This window comes from Myripristis murdjan, chromosome 10 (assembly GCF_902150065.1).
Source record: "Myripristis murdjan chromosome 10, fMyrMur1.1, whole genome shotgun sequence".
Classification (NCBI taxonomy): domain Eukaryota; kingdom Metazoa; phylum Chordata; class Actinopteri; order Holocentriformes; family Holocentridae; genus Myripristis; species Myripristis murdjan.
The window spans coordinates 25,070,909-25,094,836 of record NC_043989.1 but is presented as its reverse complement, the minus strand read 5'-3'; the positions used below and the strand labels follow the sequence as shown (position 1 = coordinate 25,094,836).

Below are 23,928 nucleotides of genomic sequence, written 5' to 3'. Positions count from 1 at the left end.
TGGAACACAAATTAGCAGGTGACCCCTTTTACACCTCTGCCGAGCTGAAGCCGATAATCAGCCGGGACTGTTGCAAGGGTTCAGAACACAGGACTGAAATGCCAGCTAACCCTTTTATGCTGAGCTCAAGTCCTGCATGGAAGTGGGATTTTAGCTCAGTGCAAAAAGGGGTATTGTTATTATCTTGGACTCTCTACTGTATTTCTGGATAAAGATTTCTGAAAAACTGGATATATTCTGAGGGGCAAGTGGGAAGTATTTTGGTACCATAGTGACAGAAAAACAGAAATGAATCATTACTATCAATACTGGTATTCTTGTTGGAGGCTACTGGGCACTGCTAACGCCAAGCCATCTTGTTAGTAAGCTAACAGTGCCCCTTGGTTTGCTGGCAGTGTTAAACAATTTGTCTGGTAACTGAATATCAAGTGAAGAAGCTGACATAATTGAATAATAATGGAATCCACTGGAGGAGCAAATCCAAGACCAGTCAAAATTCATTTAGACACCTAAATGAAGAAAACACAAAGTAAGTCTATGTAGAGTTTACTACTGTGTGAATTTTTTTTTATTCTCTTCGTGTTAGTTCTGTAGACAGCAGTGACAATAATGAGCAGTCTAGGATAGGACATGACTAGATGCTGGGCAATATTTTTACACAGTGATAGTCTGCTTCTTCGCTTGAAATAAACCAAACAGCGTGAATCTGCCTGGATATTGGACTTATTTTATTATTATATATCAGGCTAAGTGGTGCAGCAGGGGCATCTGAGTTACATTAGGCAGTCAGAAGGAGGTAGTCACTTATATGGACCACCTAATAATTAATTAGTCATAGTCTGACCTCTCTAGTGTATCAACATGATGCCGTTTAGAAACTTTGACAAGCTCTTGTGATTTCAGGGGGCAGCAGGACTTCCAAATTTATATGACTTCCATATTTACAACTTGGCACACAGGGGCAGAGTGTGGCACTGTTGCCATGGTGATCAGTTTGTCTGTTGACCCGGCTGCCCAGCAGACTTGGCGCTGGCACGCACACATGCACATGCATGCACGCACGTGCGCACACACACACACACACATATGAGCATGTAACACACATGGCGCATTCTGTCATGAGTTGGCAAGGTCGCCAGTGTTTTCCTTGTCTGTTTCTCTCTCACACATACACTCTCTCTCACACACACATACACTCGCACACACACACACACACACACACACACACACACACAGACACACAGACACATACACATAAATATAAAATGGATTATGTCCGTAAACAAACAGACAGCTTTATGTGTCTGTGCTTTTTGCCCGTTCCCCTGGGGAATCCTAACAATCTTTTCTTCGTGCCTCCTCCTATTTATTCCAAAGTAATAGAGGGGAGACACACACCGACAGACAGATAGCTAGGGAAGGGAGGGCCGATTGAATAATAGTGTTTAATTTTATGTCTTGCACTGAGATTCAACACTGGGCTTGTGTTTTTTCTCTCTCCTTCTTTGTGACCAGTTTTAAAGGCTAATGGGCACAGGTGGAAGTAACCAAGAACCAAATTAAGACCCTCCCCCCTCTATTTGTCTGTTCGTCTCTGTATCACACAGACGGATGTGTGTCATTATTACACTCCTCTCATGCTTGTGGATATAATGACCCAGATGAGAGCCACACGCACACACAGTGACATGCTATGCATCCCCCACCCCTCTGTGGTAATGAATGCTGATGAGGTAGTCTAGGGAATCATTGAGGACCGAGACATAATGATGTCCAAACTCTAAAGGCAGGTTTCATGTTTCTCTTATATGAGCAGAGAAGGATAAATACTGCCATTATGGCACTGATGATGCCCCAGCGCCGAAACGTCTGTCTCTTGCTGCGCTCCCTTCCCCAAATGTAATAAATTCTGAGAAAACACACATCCTGCCCTTTTCAGTGCCAAGTTACTGCACCATGTATTTTTCTGCTGTTTTTTTTTTTCTTCCATTTTTGGAAGCACGGGCGACTTGTAAACCCTATGAGTTTGTATATAACAATTTGACAGGAGTCTGCTGCTAGGATTTAAGTTGGCATTGCTGTTGAGTTTCATATCATCCATGATCCAATCCCTTGACAATCCTTATTCATAGTCTTATTAAAGCCTAAAGAACTAAACAGAGTTTTCTGAGCATGCCATGAAGATTAGTGTGATCAAAACGTTCTATGTGTCAAATTAAATCAGTCTTTGGGAGCAACAGTATTCTAACCTATTTTTTTCATTTTGGCTGTTTTTGATGTCCTGCACCTGAAAAGACTGAATGTGCGTATTTCAGCCAAATGTTGCTCCCCCATTGACTTCTTTTAAACATTACATCAGAGTTCTGGCCCTGTCATGGGTATCAAGCAGGATCTGGAATTGATTAATGGCAATCTTGTAACACCGCTCTATAAACTTCCTGAATTTTGTCAAGGGAGGCTTGGTTTGCGATTAATGACACCAGCTTATTAAGATTCTGAGCCAACTCTTGCCATTCATCTACATCTTCAGCAGTGAATCTGCATTCGCACTTGTGCACGTATGCACTCATACAAACACACACATAAACACGGAGACGCACACATACTTTTTACACTCTAAAGCGCGCACTGCTGTGAAGTTCTCTGATCAAAATCAAAGACCCCTCTTCATGTATACACACATTCTGCAATGTATGTGTGTGTGTGTGTGTGGGTGTGGGTGCGTGTGTGTGTGTGTGTGTGTGTGTGTGTGTGTGCCCCAGCTGTCTCAGAGAGCTCCCTGTTGTTTGGCCTATGTGGCAGACAGAGCCAGCGCTGTAAACTGCATGGATCGATGCTCGTTTGGAGGATTTCTCTCTCTAATTCCACCTCAGTCAGCACTGCATTGCCTTGTGTGTGCATGTGTGTGTGTGTGTGTGTGTGTGTGTGTGTGTGTGGGTGTGGGTGTGGGTGTGTGTCTGTCTGTGGTCGGGTTTAGTGTGTATATATGCGTGTATCTGTGTTCATATTGAGTTGCACTGTACACGCACAGGAATGCTACACATGCTCTTGATGTGTGTGCATGCTAACATCAGTGTGTGCACGTGTGTGTTGCACTGACACATGCACAGAACACAGACACACAAAGAGCTGGGAGCATTGCAGTGGAGGCACCCAGATAAAGACAGACTGTCCGTCTGGCAGTGAGTCTCAGACTGAGGCTCCTCCCCCTTTTGCTTTGATTACCCACCATGTTGTGACTAAAGCAACATCAGCATATTGATTCAGCTTCCTCACCAGCTAGCTTCATTTGATAAGCTAACACTCTCTTAGACACACATGCACACATACACACACAGATTCCTCTTGCCAGTGCACCTTGTGGTTGTGCATGAAGACAGACACACACACACACACACACACACACACACACACACACATAAATCAAGGCATGCCTGATGGCCCACAAGCATAGACGTACTCCAACAATGCAGCCACACACATTCACATACTCATGTGCCCGCCCACACAATCACTGGAGACCCCCCCCCCCCTCCAACAGGCCAAAACACAAGCTGTTACCTTCTCTCCTCACCAGCCACCCCCCCCAGCCTCCCCCCAACAGCTCCAGCCAGTTGCCACATCAGGGATTTCCAGTGTTCCCAATACGCCGCCTGCCACCATCTCAGCAGACACACCTCTTCTCATCTCCTCCTCCTTCCATCCATCCGTCCGTCCATCCTTCTCTCTGCCTCTCCCGGGACACAAAGAGGGACAGAGCGGCGGGCAGTGTGTGTGTATGAATGTGTGTGTGTGTGTGTGTGTGTGTGTTGCAGAGAGGAGGGGCAGTTGGGCAGGTTAATAAATTAGTAATTAGGATTGACAGTGCGTCTGCGGCGGATTTCCCCCAAACCATCTTCACCTCTCTCCTTCTCTCCCGGGTCATCTGTGCATCCTGTGAACTCTCTTTGTCATCTCCAGCCCCCGCCCTGCCCTCCCCATCTCTCTTTCTCCATGCATATCCCCCCTCTACCTGTCTCACTGCCTCACGGCCTCGCCTCTCTAACCTTCTCCCCTTGTCTTCAAACACCATGCTCTTTTGTTCTGGCTGCAGTCCCCTCTCTCTCTTTTGCTCTCTCTCTCTCTCTCACTCTTTCCCTTTATGACTCACCCTCTTTCTCTGCACACTTCTTTCTCTTTTTATTCTTACCTTATCTCTCTTCCACCCTCCTTCTCTCTAATGTGCTATTGATCAGTGGAGATCATTGGATTGCAGGCTGAGGTTCTCAATCCATGCGGACCTTACATTAAGACTTGGCAGCGCTGTGCATTTACAAAGCTATGTTCAAGATCACTGCAAAATTGTTGCTGAATTTTGGAGGCAGACAGTTCAGATCTATATGTGCGCATGTGTACCGCTAACTGTGTTTCAATTAGTGATCTTGAGGTGCCTGAATAAGAAAGTACTGCCAAAGTGTGTTGCAAAGACAGCACAAATTTGGTGCTAGCCTTGTCGCTTTCCTGAATGGAGCCTTGCTCAGGTTTTTGGCTTGGTCTAACTATGCAGGTTTTACATATGGGAGAGGAGAGAGAGTGAAAGTGGAGGATGGAGGGGAGTGGAATTAGAGGATGGGGGGCAGTAGCTCGCAGAGTGGATGAAATGTCCTCTATTGCCTTGGCAAGGGCAGAATGTACAGAGGCTCCTTTACTGTATGTGCTGGCCAATAATCACATGACCTGCCGGGCAGGCAGTCCAGTAATCCAGGAATTGTATGTCATCTGCTCTCATCTGACAGATTGAACATGCCTTTAACATAATCTGGGGTTTCACTGCTCTCTCTCTCTCTCTCTCTCTCTCTCTCTCTCTCTCTCTCCCCCAATTCAATTCATTTCAGTGAAGCTTTATTGGCATAATGTTTCGATATAAAAAACATGCTGACAAAGCAAATTTTCTCACATAGACAATAAAACTTAAACTGAATAAGCACTAAATTAGGATAAACAAAACACATTAAGTTAAAGAAAAATAATATAGGAAGCACAATAGACAGCAGTATGTCATGAAATCATTTGCTTTTTTACAGCATAATTATAGAGATTTCAAGCCATGTCTTGCTCATAGATTTCTCCCTATTAATAGATTAGGGAGAAACACGCACGCACATGCACGCAGACGTGCACACACTTCATGAATTACAAACCAAAGTTTTCCACAACACCGACTGACACTAAAAACCATTTATCTTTGTTCTCTAGCCCACAGATGTGATTGTCTTTTTCACACTGGTTTAATGAGTGTGGCTTTTCTCTTTTGGCTAGGCTGTAATTTGGTCGCCCAGCAGAGGAAAGACTATGTTGACAGTGCCCTCCAGAATGATTAGTACCTTTGAAAAAGATGAACTGGCAAAGATCAAAAGAAAATAAATGCCATGATGCTCTTTGTTTAAAACTATTTAATTAAGAACAATTTATTTTCAATTTGTGATAATGCGTTTCATAATAGTTGTAGCCATATTGCTCATGCTACTATTCAGATTTCTTGGTCACCAGTATTACACACAAGAAGCAAAGAGGTCAAAGTTCAGGGTCGTAGTACTGTGACATGTAACAGAGAAACTGGACAAATACGATAAAAGAAAGGACTGAATACACTTGCTGCCATTGCCTAACAGCTTACTGTTAGCCTTTAAAACCAGGATATTACACTATCCAAAATCCCAGATGACATCTAGTCTCATATCATAATATAGATATAATATTGATAGACTGTATTACCCAGCCTTACTAATATAGTGTATATGAAGGCAGCCTATGCACAGTTTAATTGTTATGGTTTGTTTCCTCTGCATTTACTAATTTCCATATGTAAACCAGCCAAAACTATAGTATGAGCAATAGTACATCTTGGATATGACATCTACAGGCTTTACACATCAGACACTGATATTAAGATGCCAAATATCCAAACAGAGTCAACTGTCAAATGAAAAAACAAAACAAAACAAAACAAAACAAAACAAAACAAAACATCTTTTCTCCTAGTGATAATATTTAATAAAAAGAATTAAACTTTAACCATATGAAAGAATTAAACTTTAACCACATGACTTCAAGTCATGACTCATTTTCGGGGACACCCTAGCACTTCCTCAAGGACTCTGAGGGTCCCTTGCTGGTCCCCAGTTTGGGAGCCACTGGACCACTTCAGTCTGCCCTGCATCCAGAGTCTGTCCAGCATAAGCTAAGTGTGTGTGTGTGTGTGTGTGTGTGTGTGTGTGTGTGTGTGTGTGTGTGTGATTTTAATGATATTCTAATACATTCCAGCCTGGTCAGTTATCACAGCACTGGTCAGAGAAGAGAGGGACTTGTGTCAACAGCACCGTCGGTCCTAATCTTCACTGCAGGCTACAGTCTCTGTCTGATATCAACAGGCCCTGGAGACGAGTCCCGTTCACATCGGCGGAGGGAACGGTGCTCGAGGACCGAGGAGCGGAATTACAATCTCTCAGCTGCCGTTCTAAAGCACGCGCACGCGCACGCGAACACACACACACACACACACACACACACACACACACACACACACACACACACACACACGGAGAGAGAGAGAGAGAGAGAGAGAGAGAGAGAGAGAGAGAGAGAGAGAGAGGAGAGGAGAGGATCCTGGACCTCCCGCGTGCCCCTACCAGCCTGCGCGGAGGCGCGAGACACACCACGAGCATCGGTCGGTTGGTGGCGGCCGTGAACGGCGGTCGCACGCGCATACCGGCGAGAGGGGGGTAGTAAGGAAGGACGCTCGGCGTGGAGAGAAAAAAGAGCACCGTCTATCAATGTTATTCCCCAGTGTGGATATACGGAGACAGAGAGGGAGAGAGGAGCACCTCCGCTGCAAAAGTCTCCTTTTAGCCTCTGACTGAACGCGATTTGCTGGTGAGTGCAGAGACGATACATTATCATATAGTCCACACGCGTAATGTTATCATTTCAAAGCTATTAGGTTTGATTGTGTTAACATTAAATAGCCCATTTTGTGTTTAATTGAGAGGGCTAATGAAGCCCACGCTTAGACATTATGTAGCCTGGTTTATTAACGAGGTGAGCGAACTCATCTTACATGGAGGCTGTTTTATATAGCGTTGCGTAAATACTACATGTTTCTTGCTAACCTGTGACCAAAAATGCATAGCCTGCAGCCCGTTCGTCCCGACAGGCTGTTGGATAGCTGTTTGTTGAGCTAATAGGCTGGAGATATGCACCGTGCGGGCCGTGGGTGTTTATGGAGGTGTGTTTTTCACTCTCCCCCGAGAAGAAGGACAGAAAAGCTTTTCCTTTCCGCTTTTAAGAGGACAAGTCGCTCTTGAAACGCGACCAAGGTCTATTTTGGAGGAAAAGAAAGACACCGGCCTCAATTGAGCTCGAGCCGTGTCTCCCAGCCATCCTGTTGTCATGGTTACTGGCGAGGAGGCTGGGAGAACATGGCTGTGTCTCGCGCTCTGTTCTCTCTCTCTCTCTCTCTCTCTCTCTCTCACACACACACACACGGGTGGGGGGGGGGGGGGGGGGGGGGGGGGGGGCAATACGCCTTGCTAGTCCTGTGTTTGTATATTTAAGTCTATTGGGAGACACTTGTGAAAAGGACAAGGCCTATAGTAATCCTGTAATAAATTTTAAAATTATTCTTTTCATATAAGTCAGCAAAAGTCCCCTCAGGGATACTATAGTGGTGACGCTGGACATAAAAACACTATAATGAACGATAAGGTCACTACAACCTCAGCAGTGTGTACCACAGACACAGTACAGGAATATTACAGAAATAATATACAGATACTTGGTCTGTGTGAAAAAGAGTCTTTGGCTGAGGCCTATCTTTGCCTTCTTCAGGAGATTGGGTGCTTTTATAAAACAGGTGTTTGATAGCAGCTCATTTTTCACCCTTGGAAGCCAAGTTGCTATTATCTTAATTATAGACATTTACATGTCTAGTCTAAGTCCATTGTAATTCACTCCCGGGTATGAATGTTGGTTCTTCTGGATGACTGCAGCTTTCTCCAATGTATTCATCCCAAAATCAAGGTGTCAGGCGCTCTACAAACCAACACCAGCCCCAGACCAAACCCTACGTATGTCTGTCCTTTTCTGCCTCCAGTGAATTTATTATCAACTGTTGGCTGTTCTATATTGTCAAGACAATATACAAAAGATAAACTTTCAAAGCCCCACAAACAATACTTTATACTCCGACACCATACTGTGACTGCACATTATATGGTTTGACATAATTTCTGCAAGCATACTCTAGTCATCAGTATTTATAACATAGGCTATAACATTTCCAAACTTGAGAAGATGTAGGTTTGCAGACATTTGAGAAGCCAACAAATGCATATTGCATGTTGGAGTAACAATTGTGTGTCCTTCTCTGTCTCTCATTATGAGAGGAGGGAATTTGTGTGACAAACTGGAAGAGCACAGGAAAATTGCCCAGAATAAGATAAATCACCACAACCCTGTGGGGCATGTATCCAGATGAAGTCATTGTGAGCGTTTAGAGTGACAAAATGTGACTGGATGGTTGACCTTGACGGTGTAGAAGTGGCATATCTTGGTGATTTGGGGGAGCTGGCGGAGTGTTCCGCTCCGCTGGGCCGGTGTGGCTGGATGGAGGCTCTGTGGTCTTGCTGCTGTGACACGCAGGAGGCACCCTGGAAGACATCCAGCTCCATCTTCCCAAGGTTTCCTGCACCAGGCCAACAATCGGGAAAAGCTTTGCTTTCTCTGTGTGTGTGTGTGTGTGTGTGTGTGTGTGTGTGTGTGTGTGTGTGTGTGTGTGTGCTATCCGGTAGCATTATGATGAAATGGTGACTGTGTACATCTTTGCACTGCGTATGCCTGTAGGTCGCAGTGCCAGAGCTGCACCCTGCCTGTGTATGAACAGGGTCAGTAGGTCATGTATAGTATGGGACTGCAGCATTTATCTAAGCTCGTCTCTCTGTTTGACAGAGGGAGAGAGGAGGAGGGGCGAGAAGGAGAACAGAGGATGTTATGCTTTTACTTTGAAGATCCTCCCTCTATGTTACATGTGCTATGGCTGAGTACTAAGATCTGATATTTGCGTGGGGTGGATTACTCCAAAGATAAGTTCAAATCAATAGTAAAAGTATTCTTCATTTTGTTATAGTGTATATTATGTATCAATGTTTTGGGAGTGAATATGTGATCTTCATCGCATGTCATTTCCTTCTCTCTCTTCCATGTCTCCTGTGTTGTAAATTGTCCAAAAAGCTACAATGACAAACAAATTTTTAAACAAAAGTATGTGATACTGATTAGTGGAAATTGGAAGCAGCCACTCGGAATAATTCAATTGTGGTTACTTTAAACTCCCTGAGTTTGCCTGCTGCGTTTTTGTATCTGTGTGCTGGCTGTGCATTTAGTCACAGATTCATCATACAGTTTACACTTTAGCAACTGAGGTCATGAACTCCCTTTGAATGACATACAAGACGTCCTTTAAAACCACTACTCAATATTCTGGTGCTGCCTTTCAGCGAGAAACCCTCATGGTGGCACACCATGCAAACAGAAGAGCTGTGCTATTGTTTTTGTTTCAGATGACTTCAGGTAGCATTACAGCGGTAATGAGGTCAGACAAGTTAAAAGTGGTCAATTGGCCACTTGTTCCACCACTTAAACACAGTGAAAGGTGCTTGCAACAGGGATCAAAGTGGGCAGTCAGTTGTATGAGCTTTTATTTGCTCTGCTTGTTCAAAAACAAGGGAGCTGAGACTGTATTTTCACATAGATACATAGAGAGATAGACAGTAGGCTCTGTATTTGGCGAGTGGCTGCTTCCTCCTTCATGTCACCCAGCCAAGAGTGACTCAGTTTACAGACAAATGATTAATTTGGTAAGGTGGACGTGTTGCCCCTTCTTTCTACCTTGGGATGGAAGTTGTTTTTGTGCCAGTGGTAATTGGGCTGATAAAGGTTAAAGTGGGTATATTCCATGGTGGCCTGAGCCGCAACACTGGTTTGGATGGTTTCCATATTGCTATAGCTTTTGCTTTTCATTAAACTAAAACACCCAGGGAAGGCTTGGTAATGCCTCTCAGCAAAGCTGTGTTACACATTCAGTTTATCCTAATAACATGCTCCCACAGTGCAGCTCCCCTGGAGTATTTGGGGGTTAACTGCCCTGCTCAGAGGTGCAAAATTATGCACTTGTCATTTTTATGTAGTTCATACTCTATAGTGTAGTATGGCAGAGTAACTTGTTTAAATGTAGCTGACAGCTCTCTTGGCAAACCAGTGTGAAGTTCAGCATTTCAAGTTGAGTCATATTCAACTCCAATACACAATGCTTCACACTTTAATTGGGTTTCCTGTTCTTGGAAGAACTGCTCCCCACAAAGAGGTGTACCTTGTTGTGTGTTTTTTTTTTTAAGCCCTCAGTTTGATTACTTCTACAGCGATTCCTTGGCCACTCAGTACAGACCAATCATGCTTATCACTGGTGACTCCCACTGGACTGCCAGTCTGTCTCTTGAGGATCAATAAATTACCCAACAGTGTGTGTGTGTGTGTGTGTGTGTGTGTGTGTGTGTGTGTGTGTGTGTGTGCGTGTGTGCGTGTGTCTGTACATGTGTGTGTGTGCAATGTCATGCATTTGTGTGTGTTTCTGAGTGAGAGAGACAGAGAGAGAGATAAACTGAGAAGATAGAGCTGTTTAATGGTAACTTGCCCTTTTATCCATCGTCCTCCACACTTGATTTAGTTGGTGGTTTATGTGTGTATGGATGGGCATGTTTGCAGATGTGTTTGTGTGTGTGTGTGGGTTGGTTGTGTGATTGGCAGATGGTCAAATGGCAATTAAAGGAAATTGATAAGACTTAAGAGCCCCACTGTTCTGCTGACAAAAGTGGAATGCAATCACTCACTCTTGATACCCATCGTACATACACAGCTAGGCACAACACACACACCACCCCCAGCCTCATAGCCCTGCATATCTTTTCTCTGTCACTGGCTGTGTGCTCTCCATCCATCCAGGTGGATGAGCACATCTGCTCTCCCCTCAGCAGTGGGATTCATAGCACAGTTCACATATAATATCCACTGCCTCCCCTCTCTGGGCTAAGACCTACTTACATCAACACCAAAGTGAGATGGATGGACAGAGAGTTAGAATGTTAGAAGGCAGAAAACATCATGTAAGACAGAAGAAGACAGAGCGGGAATAAAATAGGAGAGAATACCAAGTTTCCATGTCTGGTTTTGTAACTGCTTACTGCTTCCTTTTCTGGGAGTATGTCATTGTTTTGGTTGTGTGTGTTTGTGTGTTTGACTGTGCATCAACACAGTAAGTGTAAACACATCATTGTGCATATGGCTACAAATTGGGCTTGTTTGCATATGGCCAACACATGTGTGAAAATATAAGCTGCAGCGTATAGATCAAGCTGGAAAAATATATGTATATATAAAATATTTAGTAACCAGTTTTGCAATTATTTATGCTAATATCTATCCCAAAATTTTAAAGATCATTAAATCCAGTATGAATCCAATAATTATTTATGAATGACAAGATTTTTTTTAAAATCCATTTTTATGAGATGTTCTTTTCCAAGCATGACATAGTGCCCATGTGATCTGTACTATGAAGTGACATGTGAATATTTTTTTGCAGATGGAGTGCTCTGCAGCACACTGCTTGGTGACTAATAGATAATAGAAACGCTTCCCATGCGCTGCCTCAGTAGAACAGATTGAAAAATGAGTAGGGCCAATCCCTGATCTAATATTCAGAAGGAATTTTTTGGAGGATCAAACAGAGCATCCCTTGAGATCATTACAGTTTCAACAGTGAAAGAAAGATTATTTTAGAAGATGTTTGTGGAACACACCACACAGAATTGTGGAAAAAAACACAGAGTAACAGTATTATTGTGTTTGCAAAACATGGTCTGTATTTCACACAGTGTGACAAAACACATTTTACGCTATTTCAGATGACAGTGTGTCAAAAGTCAATTAACATGATTCTACTGAGGGTCTAAAATGTAGCTTAACATAAATCCATGGTGATTCATGGCTTTTCAAACTCTCCAGTGGTAAAATTTCCCAAAGCCACAGTAACTGAGAGCTGAAATGCAAAACTGCTTTTAGGTGAAAACATGAGGATATTTAAACCTTTTGAAAAAGTCCTAAAGAAGAAAAAGATACAGTTGTAATTACCTGAAATGTTTGCATAACTGTGGCTTCTGGGTAGTTTGCATCATCCTCTTGCTGGTTTGATGAAACATTTAGTGGGCCTGTGGTACCCTCATGTTCAAGGGGCTAAGACAAGCTTCTTGCAACATCACGGCTTCACATTTGGCTCACATCCTTGTCTGCCATGTCATACCCCTGTAACATTAGCCTCGTCTTTCTCCACTGTTTAACATCCATATACAGGAGAAATGCTAAAAATGATTCCATCCATCCATTCCATAAGAAATTATTCTCAGTAAATAGTTTCACTGCAGTTATGTCCCATGATGCAGATGATTCACTAGAGAAGAAACATAAAGCATCTAAGGACTTATTGGCTGAACTCTGCAACAGAATCAAAAATATGTAAACCAGCAGCACATTCATTTATGTAATAAAAACAACACGTCTTCACTTATGATACGTTTATTTTGTTGCAATTGACCCCGTATGAAGAGGGATTATAGTATCTACGATGTGTTCTCTAAAAACTCATTAGTGAGTACCACAGAGCCTATAATCATTTTTTTTTCATTAGGGCCAGTTAACACCGTACCCCGATGTTGTATCATTTTGATGCATATTTTTGTTACATGAAAGCTGGATGTGACTATCAAATTAAATATGCAACGCACAGTCTTCATTTAAGACTTGATCTGAGAAAAGCTAATTCTCATAAGTTACTCACACAGTAGCCTAAATCTCAATGTGATTTTTCAGAACAAGAATGCTTAATTCAAACGTAACTAGCTAGACAAAACTCACTAATTAAGAGCCGTGCTTTCAGTTTCCCCCTGTGGCTTGACAGTGATGCACAAATCACAGCAGAGCAAAATCCACTGAGGTGTCGGCTCCTGGGCTGGTGCAGCAGACAAATCGAGGACCGTTAGGTTGCAGGTTCAAACCTCATGTGGCCATCATGCATTTGCACAAAGCAAAACACTGAGTTGCAGCAGATAGTTAGTTATTCAGCTGTGACAACAGCAGATAGAGAAAGGCAGAGAGCAAGAGCTAGCAGAATCATTTTGACAGCAAGCTGTTGGGCTTTATTAAGCAATCCTCCCTCTGCCAGCCAGCCTGCCTGTCCTGTATTCCTTTCCCTTCTACTTTTTCTACCTTTTCCTGCCCTCATTTTTCAGGCCTGTTTTTGGGATCATCTGGTATAAAGGACAAAGTGTTCCAGACATGCAAACACACTCTCACATACACACAGGCACACACAGGCACACACACACACACACACACACACACACACACACACACACACACATATATATATATATATATATATAGCTGCTCCTTTGTTGAAGGTGACCTCTGTGAATCACAATTAAGTCTAGAAAAAAATCATATGACTGTATGAACATCAACTTGTCTCCTTACCTATTACCTTGCCTTCTTGTGCTCTTCATCTCTGTTATTCTTTGCTGCTTTATCCTGTTAGTCTAAAATTTTCTTTGTTTTTCACACATTTTCCCTCCCCCCTCCCCTTTTCTCTCTGTATCTCTCTCTCTACGTGTGTCTTTCTTCAGGGGAGCCTCCTTAATTGTCAATCTGAAGCTCTGGTCCTCATCTCCAGCCTCAGTTAACTCCTGCCCCCCCCCAGCAAAGGGCAACATGACCCAGGAGGGGCAGGCTCTGCCCTCTCCCACCCCACCAGAGAACCCAGTGGAGCCCTCAACAGCCGCTGCCTCCACCTCCACCACCCCCGGCCAGCCGACAGACACGCACAGCCAGGCCGAGCTGGACAGGCCAGGAGATGGCCTGGAAGAGTCGGAGGCAGAGGAGGGTGAGGGTAAACAACAGGAGGAGGTCAGAGAAGGAGAGGAGGAGGCACAAGGAGAGACACCAAGAGAAGGAGAGGCAAGGGCAGACAAAAAGGATGAGGAAGCAGAAGGTGAATGGAAAGTGGAGAGGATAGATTGTGCAGGTGATGAAAATCTACAGACAGAAGGAGGGGTGGAGGGAGAAGGGAAAAAGAAGGAAGGCAAGAGAGAGGAAGGAGGTCTAAATGAAGTAGTAAGCTCAGCTGTGGAGGGGGCGACATGCAAAGAGGAGGAGATGAAAGAGGAAGAGGAGGGAAATGAGAATGAAGAGACGGCACCAACAGAACAGGAGGCAGCTCAGCCTGAACAGGCTGGCGGGTTAGTACACACTCAAGATACACACAAACACAGATTCCAGTACACCTACTCTTCGTAGCAGCCTAGACTGCCTTTTTGTGGCTGGACAGAACTTGTTCACATTTTGAATCATGTCATGATACAATGTCAGTTCCTATGCTGAATTTCTTTTAATGCTTAATAGTTTGCTCGATGTGGTTCTCTGGTTTATAATTTGCCTAATATGCTTTTTGTGAGTTCATATCTTACAAAATGAATAGGCAAGAGCCTTGCCTCAAGTAAATCATCAGAAATGGAAACAAACAGAGAGCAAAATGCTCTAATTTTCAGTCAAATGTGACTCTGAAGACTCAGTAAATCTAATTTTGAATTCTCTAGGAGATCACAGAACTTGTATATAGCATACATTATTATGGACATTTTTACCTAGCAATATTTTCTGCATACTGTATTTTACACTGGGAATAAGCAAAGGGATACATTATACGGTCAAAGAGCATATATAATGTCTTAATCACCACTACAAATGAGTGGTGCAAATTAAATATAGATGAGAACTGCTCTCGAGCACAGGCCATGAGTATAAGGAATGACAAAGGAGTTGTGTTTAAATTGTAACAGAATAACAGTGTTGACTGGTATACAATATACTGAAAATCATATTTCTAATTAGTGTTTTGCTATGTGAAAGAAAACCAATTAGAAAGACACATAAGCATATTCACTATTTTGAACAAAGTCAGATGTTGGAATAAATTGGACGTTTTTGCTTTAAGAAGTGGCCCAGTGGGTTTCATTTGAATAAAATTAAATGCATTTACACAAACGCAAACGTGAAAATGGCCTGTTGGTGATTCTAGTGTTGACATAAAATGTCATCATTACAAAATACAATCAATATGAAAATAAAGCTGTTTTATATTGCTCTGTGGCACAACTGGTTTTCTGGAGAATTTCTGTATAAAATAATAATAATAAAAAAGTAAAATAAAATAAATTTCATATTCCCTCATATTATTGGAATGATTTGACAGATGAAGGCTTCTAGCTACTCAGAGAGTAGCAAATTGGACATTGCTTTTTCATCTTTTTTTTTTTTTTTTTTTTTTTTTTTACAACTGTCAGTGTGTCTGTTCAAGCTAAAATATTTGCCTTGTGCCAATCTTAAATTCCTTTCCTTTCCTTTCCTTGTCTTTCTCTGTGTTCATACAGACTGGAAAACGGAATAGATGGACATGAGGAAAATGATGAGGGGGAGGAGGATGGAGGGGAGGAGGAGGATCTGCATACACACTTGGACACTTTCAGCTCTACCTTTGAGATTACAGTAGAACAGGCTGACACAGAAGTGGAGGAGGAGGAGGAGGAGGAAGTGGTCCAGAAGGAGGGAGATGGGAGAGAAAACCAGGACAGTTTTAGCTCAGTGTTCGAGCAGATTGTTGAGCAGGTCGATGCACGAGAGGAGGAAGAGGAAGAAGAGGAAAGGGAGCTGGAGGAAGAGAGGGAGAGAGTTAAGGGGGACAACAAAGATGGCTTCAGCTCCACTTTTGAGCGCATTGTAGAGTCGGCCCTACTGAGGGGCGGTACTTGCTACAGCAGCCTGGACTCGCTGGACGTGTTGTCCCTCACAGATGAGACGGACAGCTGTGTCAGCTTTGAGGCACCACTGACACCACTAATCCAACAGAGGGCGCTGTTACAGGGCCCTGAACCTCTGGAGCTGGAGCTAGCCACTGTGCAGGAGCAGGAGGGGTCTGAGCCCGGGCCAGAAGCCCCAAGAGGTGATGCTGAGGCTGGGGAGAGCACAGCAGGCCCAGACCCTGGACATGGAGCTGTGGCAGCAGCTGGAGGAGCAGGAGGAAGCCCACTGAGAACCACAATACCAGCAAGCAGGTCAGAGTTTGTGCTCAGTCAGCCTGGACGGTGGGCCATCCCTAATGGATACCATACAGACACCCAGGGGGCCACGGAAGGTTCTGGAGCCCTGCTCAGCTCTGTCAGGTAAGGAAGAAAATTGTTTCATGAGGTGTTACAGCATAATTCCATGTATTTTCCAACCTGACCCCGTTTTCCCATAATTTTGCCTCAAATTACTCAACTCTGACCATAATCTGGTCAATTGCTGTTAACTGCATAGTGAATTTTTTAGTGTGAATTTATCATAGAAAAAAGATGACCAAATAGGGTCCAGGCTGAAAATGGCTGGAATTTCATATAACAGACAACACACATTTGTACAGCTTTCTCTTTATTTCCTATTGAGAGCTACTGCTGTCATTCTCAGTACACAATGTCCCCAATGGCTCCCTGTTCTCAAACCAGGGTTAATTCTAGATATAGAAGAAAGACACAGTATCAGTGGCCATATTGTTGAACAAACATAGCAAACCCTATAAAGACCAGCCCTGAAATGAAATTCTAGGGTTGCTTCAGTTCAAATGTGTTATGCTTCATTTCAGATGCACAGCTGATTTTTGGATTACTGGTGACAGATTCCAGTGTGTGTCCTGTCACAGATAGGACTTCATAGTCCACACAAAGCTGATGTGTAATGAATACACTGACCTTGGCTTAACCAGCAGGTGGCGTGAACATGGGGTCACCCAGCTGTGGGCCCTGAGTGAGGGGGCAGGGTTCGTAGGTGGGTGGGGATGAGGGTGGGCTGTCTAGTTTGTCTGGCTGTTCTAAAGGAGCTCTCTCTATTCATGGGTACCCGCACAAGCACACAAAGGCATGCCAAGCAATTTAATGTATGGTGGTCTAATGAGCCATGATACGTATAGCCAGAAGTTAACTTTTTTCAACCAACATAAAATACAATGCACAGGTAAAAAAACAGCATCTTGGGTCATGTCATTGTTCAGGATGCTGTGGACAATCACTGACCCAAAATCAGCTTCCCTTGCAACAGAAAAGCCAATTCGTGTCTCATTGGTGAAGACCTTGCAAAACTGGCTCCAGTGCAACTTACAGTTTCCTGCAGTCTTTTGTGTAAGAGGAGAAAAACCTTGTAGTACCCATTTGGATTGGATTTGTGCACTTCAGCTTGACCTCACACAACTTTCATAGCACAGAATTTAACAGCAGTAAACAAACAAAAACGTAACATGAAAATTTTAAAAAGTTGGAGCAGTGTATTCTTTTTTTTTTTGTTGGAGCGTCAGTGGGGAGTGACAGGAGTTCTGCCTGTTTAAACAGCCTTGTTGCATTTGGAATGAAACTGCTCCTTCCCCTGTTGCTGGGCAAATCTAGATGGTAACATTGTGAGGCAGTTGTGGAGGTTGTGGCCACGGTCTTTGCTTTCCCCGTCGCTGTTACCCAAAAGCATATTTGAACAGTAAGCAAGATGATCTTTGTTCCGAGGAGGGGGGGGGGGGGGTTAAGCATGATAGCAAACTTTTTAGAATGGAAACAATCTCATGGGGCCAGTGTGGTTCTTTTATGTGAGAGGTTAACACTGGAAATTTATAATAGCATGAGGGAAACCACAAACAAATGAACAGTAGTAACATAACAGACTTCACCATCAAATAGCCAGGTGATATTCATCAGAAATGATTTTCTTTTGTTCACCATTCTGGTCCCTGGAAGAAGGTATTTTTAGAGACCTCAAAGAAGTGTGGGATACATAGCAACAGCTGACACAACTTTCTTACATTTAATTACCTTAATAGCACTAAAGGGGTTTGAGGAAGCCAGTGCAGAGCCACTGAAGGGGGAAGTGGTAACGGGAACCATATGGGAAAAACCACGTAACTTGACCTATGGCGATAGTTTGTCTGGCTGGCTGGTATACAATCCGTGTGGCTCATTCTCTACAGCTCTGCCCCCTCTCCTGCATGGTTTCTAGAGTTACAAATCCACTGGAATGCCAAATAGATGCACAGATCTCTGCCATGATCTGCTCAGCTAACTGCTGGGATTTGCTCTCAGACTCTCCTGGTGCTTCAACAGCTCGGTATGAGTTACAGGATAAACCATGGATTCTGGATGTCATTTCTCTCTCTCTCTCTCTCTCTCTCTCTCTCTCTCTCTCTCTCTCTCTCTCCCTCTCTCTCTCTCTCCCTCTCCCTCTCACTCTCTTCCCCGCCTGTCTACAGATGTTGTCCTTTAAGCACGGAGTAGCTTCCTGACCACCAGCGCCAAGCTGAATGAGCTATTGTTTATGTCATGACATCATCGTCTTCAGCTTTCCTCTGCTCAGCAGGGTCTGAGTGTGTGTGTGTGTATGACTATTGCTCTACTGTGCTAGCCAGCTTGCCAGCCACTTGAGCACTGAGAGCTAAAGTGGATGCATGTGCTAGACAGTGTTAAAGGGACAGTCCATGTCTTTAAGATGCCTACAGCATCTATTTTGTCATGAACTGGGAATCCTGTCTGTCCATTCAAAAGGCGCTTGCATCAGATGTGTAGTTTTTGAGATGCTGGATGCAGAAGTGTTAATTATCAATTTTAGTGCAGGTCAATGGAACTAAACTTAATTTCTCTGTAAAAAAGAAAACATGCACAAAAGCCTATCCTTTTCGTAACACTGTTTACTATGTGGAGGGACTATGTGTCATTCATAAAAGGATTTTTTAATCCCATTTGCACTTGTATCACTAAAAAAATGCCCAACATTACGGTAAAACAACAGACTTGCAAATAAAACAACACTGGTTTATGCACCATTTTGGATGGAGAGTAAGATCTCCTAGTTAATAATAAATAGACAGAAAGGGCAGGTTCTCAGAAAATGATTAATAACAAGATATAAATGGTGTCTGCTTGGCTGTGTTTCATCCAAAGCTCTGCTAACCGCATACATTATCCTGACCTTGTTTGTGTTTCCGTGTCTTTCCCCATGTCTCATCTCTGTTTTTCCATCTCTCTTCAGCCTCTGTCACTCTTTGTTTGCTCCATCTCACCTCCTGCCTCTCCCCTTTTGCTTCTCTCCCTTTATCCTTTTATCTCACTTTATCTCATCTCCCTTTCCCCCTGCCTCCCCCACTCCTTTCCTCTTTGCATCACCTCCTCCTCCGTTTCCCCTACAGTGCTCCCCTACAGCTTTTCCTTATCTTTCCGTCCTCCCCTCTCCTCTCCCTCCCTCCTCTGTCTCCCTGTGGGTTGCTACAGAACTGGCATGGTTACACAATTTGACACTTTAGGCTTTGTGGGCAACTAGTCTTTTTCACTGCAGGACAGAGCAGCTGCAAAGCAGTGAATAAAAAATGGCAAGTCAATCAGTCAGTTAGTCAGTCAGACAACTTGGCAGTCATTTAATTGTTTTGTTGTCCAATCACTCAGTCAATCATTTTCATGGCCTGTCACCCAGCCACTCAGTCATTGCAATGGTATTCTGCTTAGATTCTCTCAATTTTTGGTTAATTTGATGACCTTTTTTGGTATTAAGCGCTCATTGCTGTCACATCTTTTTCATTGGATTTTCTGTTGAAGTCTGAGTTTCTGTGGGCGGTGCTCTCCTCTGTGGCTGTACTTTTAATTCCAAACAAACTGGAAATATAACACACATCGCTTCCCATACCTATCCAACACCCAGTGACAGGACAGGTACACCTACTCAACTCGGCTTCCATTAACTGTCTTTGAGCTGAATTGCTGTGGTGGCGTATCAGTCGCTGGTAGAGTGGCAAAACATACATTATGACAGTATATGGATTAATTACTTTAAATAAGATAGCCAATCAGTAACTGATAGCACCACTCTCTTATCAAATATTTAAGCTATTCAGACAGTCAGTAAATCACTTAATCACTTAGTCATTTCATCAGTCAGTTGGTGATGTAGTAAATTATTTAATTTTCTCTCAGTGATTTGGTTAGTTTGTCGATCAGTCAGACAATTACTCTACATGAGTGTGTCCCTCTGTGCCCTGCAGCAACCATTACCAAGCTTAACCTTAATCCACAGAGCCTGCTAAAAGCACCACGAATACCCCTCTGTTTGTCTGTCTATCTCCCTAACTCTTGATCTGTCTAGTGCAGATAACTAGTTGGATGTTTAATGTGACCTGAGGTGTAACATTCATACACACACACACACACACACACACACACACACACACACACACACACACACACACACACAAACAGATGCTTAAGATAAAGAAGATACATGGGTATGTCTACATTAAACCCTTATTCACAACACACACAGGAACTTGAGGCATGGCATCTGTGGTGCAGTGTGTGTGTGTGTGTGTGTGTGTGTGTGTGTGTGTGTGTGTGTGTGTGTGTGTGTGTGTGTGTGTGTGTCATTTTGAGCCTGCTTACATGTGTGCGATGTGTATGCCTGGACATTTGCATGCATGCGTGTGTTTCTGTGTATCCATGCAGAGAACATACTGTGAGTATGTGTTCATAGCAGATCTGAGCCCAAGCAGAGCAGATAAAAGCAGCGGCTGCCATATCAGAGAGGCAGCTCTGCCTGGTGTACTAATCTCTTTCATATACACTATCGAGTGCAGAAACACACACACACATGAAAGACACACAGGCCGGCTGCGTGCATATCTAAACAAAAATATGCATAGTACACATCTACATGCGAACTCAACATGGAGATGGGCACCCTTGATGTCTGTCTTTCACCTTCTGAATATGTTTCTCTTTCCCTATCTTTCTCTCTCTCTCACCCACCCCCCACCCCCCAACACACACACACACATACACACACACACAAACACAGATCATTCAGCGTGTCACTTTGGGAATAATTCCTCAGCTCAGTGCTATAGCACTGCTGAAATACCCTGCAGATTATCCTTTCCTGGCTCAGTCAGGCAGTGATATGGACACATGCACGCACACACACACTTTTGCAACACAAGCAGTAATACAAATTCTCTCTTTCAGACACACACACACACACACACTGTCTGACTGAATCGTTTCAGCACCAACAGATTTATCCCTCTCCTCCGTTCCTATTTATAGCTTGACTCTATATTTCATGACACATTCCACAGTCTTACTGTACCAATGACTGTTTTGGCTGAATGAGCCCCTTCTTGCCATCGGCCTGTCTCCTCAGAGGCCCGCATCAACACTTCCTGTATGTGCTGTTTGGAAGGCCAGACTCTAGCAGGGAAACACTTGTGTCTGTTTTGTGGCAGTGCCCCCCCTCTCCCGCTTGAGTCTGTAACAGACTGCCAGGCTGCAAACAGGATAGTTATTTTCTAGTCATATGAAACTGCTGTGTTCAGTGTTCTGCCACACACAATCCCACACCTGACAACAATTTATTTCAATCAGCCGAAAGAGGTCAGCATTGTCCACTGTCCACCACTGAGTGTGTGTATGAGAGAGAGAGAGGGGAAAGACAGATAGGAAGTGAGTGAGAGAGAGAGAGAGAGAGAGAGAGAGAGAGAGAGAAACCACAGATAACCACAGGCTATATTGCGGTATTGCACACAGGGCTGCAGAGTAACAGATTATATGAAATTACTGTAAACTGATTAGGGAATTTCTAATCATTAGTACTTAGATTACTGAATAAGGTTTAAAGAGGGAAGGAATTTCAAGATAGTTAGGAATTTCAGTCAGACAATTCGCATGAACATGTCAGTCAGACAATTCGCATGAACATGTCATAGATACATTACAATGAAATGGGTATACTGAGTAATATTCCTGTGGTTTCTAAGCTCTCCTTGTGAGCATGTGCCTGAGTAAGTTGATAGACACAGGAAGTGACAATAGGTATCTTAACTCCCTATTGAGGGACCTGTAATCAGAGCTTATAGGTGGATTGCAGCAGCAGCATGGAGGAGCACAGTGTGCACAGGATGAATAAGCACGGTTTGCTGGTTTAAAGAGACAGCCTTATTTGGATGGAGTGTTTGTTGTGGATGTCTTGAGAAAATGTATGTCATGTGAGGGCAAAGCGACTTGAGTTGACCGCTTGAACTATCGCTCAGGCTCACTGCATATCTTATTTATCAGTGAAATTACAATTACAGTACTGTAAATCGGACCAAACTGTCCCCACGTTCTTTGGCTTTAGTGGTGATACCAAACCTACTGAATTTGATTATAGCAGTTGATTATGCCATTGATTGTAAGTTCAAGTGGGTACAAGTGGTAACAGATTGAATTTTTAAGGTAACATGCAAGGGGGTAAGTGGAAACACTAAAGGACAAGTGGAAAAGGCTCTAGTGCAGTTCATAACAACCTATTCATTTAGTAATATCCAGCCTTTGTATTATCCGATAGAAAGGCTAAAAGCCAGGAATCATTTGTAGGGCTGAAGGATGCAGTGCGAACATGCTCATTGCTAAGCAGCTACAGACACTTTCAAACAAACTGTGTTTACATCTCTGTAGTGCGGAGATGGATATATTGGTTACCTGGAGCGCAACTGAACTGATGTTTAACTGGGATTTGCACATAAACATTAATGACAAAGACCTGCTCATTTGCTTTTTGAGTGTGTTGTTGGCATTATCACAGTATGGCTGTTTATGGATAACAGAATCAGAATGGCTTCATTAGCATAAGACTACTTGTGTTGCCAAAGCACACATACTATCAACAAGAATTAATATGAAAAGTACATAGAGTAATACATAATTAAATACACAGAAGTTACACACAATAATTCACATATTAAATGTTTACATATACAGTTTAGGAAAAAAATGCCAAGGCAGATTATTGCACAGATTTAGCATATTTAAGGGATTACTGGAGTTTGCCTCTGTGTCTACAGTTTGTTGTACTTTTGGCTCTGTGTTTACAGCAGTGTCAATAGTATGGCTTGCCTCTCCTGAAACAAATTTCAACTTTTCTTTGTTTTGTAGTGCAGGGAAAGCTTTAATTTGGTCTTGAAAGTTGTGGAAATATACATCTCTGATAGAAATATAATTAGGGCAGTGTCAGCTTCAGTTTCATTTTGTGTACACTGTGCACAGAATGTTTTTCTCTTGCCATAAACATTTATGACAAAACTTTTCAGTAGCTCGGCCATGGTCCCTCATTTGATATTTTGTCAGTTGTTTTCTTTTAAAATTTTTAACTCCAGAGATGTGCAGCAGTTCATTTTGTGTTGCTCAGTTTCCTCAGCCCAATTATGTGCATCTATTTTTTATTTTCTTTGTCTGTTTGGTTGTATATATTTTGGGTGATTTCTTTTGGTATGTCATTAATTTTCACTTGCCTAACTGATAGGCTAGCGGTGGTAAGTGAGACTGTGATTTACACTTTACTCGCTTATCTTCTCCTGGCTTGTTTAAGCTGCCACGAGAAGATCAGATGTGTGCTACATCATGTTTACAGATCCTGTCTCATTCCTGTATGACTCTGTAGCACATAAATTACAAAGTTTAAGCATGATTCATGCATGGAAGCAGCGTACAGTCTAATATGACCAGAATTCAACAGCACCTGCTGCCGGGTCCAGAGAGGCTTTTGGTCCCAGCGCTGATTGAATTTCTGTGTTGCTGTTGCTGTTGTCAAGGAAATTTTGTCGTTTTGTTGGCGTTGTTTGTCCCTGATGATCTGCAGACGTTGTTTAAAACCCGACTGAGAACACATTGCAATGAATCCCTAATTGGCTGTCTGTCAAAA

General features: G+C 43.1%; 1 protein-coding gene across 1 annotated transcript in view; it reads left to right on the top strand.

The window, feature by feature from the left end:
• Nucleotides 1-23,928, top strand: part of psd2 (pleckstrin and Sec7 domain containing 2) — a 42,872-nt gene that overhangs the window by 1,861 nt on the left and 17,083 nt on the right. The window contains exons 2-3 of the mRNA XM_030062471.1: nucleotides 13,770-14,381; nucleotides 15,573-16,361. Coding sequence (XP_029918331.1) covers nucleotides 13,855-14,381; nucleotides 15,573-16,361 — 1,316 coding nt within the window. The 5' untranslated portion in view covers nucleotides 13,770-13,854. The remainder of the gene's footprint in view (nucleotides 1-13,769; nucleotides 14,382-15,572; nucleotides 16,362-23,928) is intronic.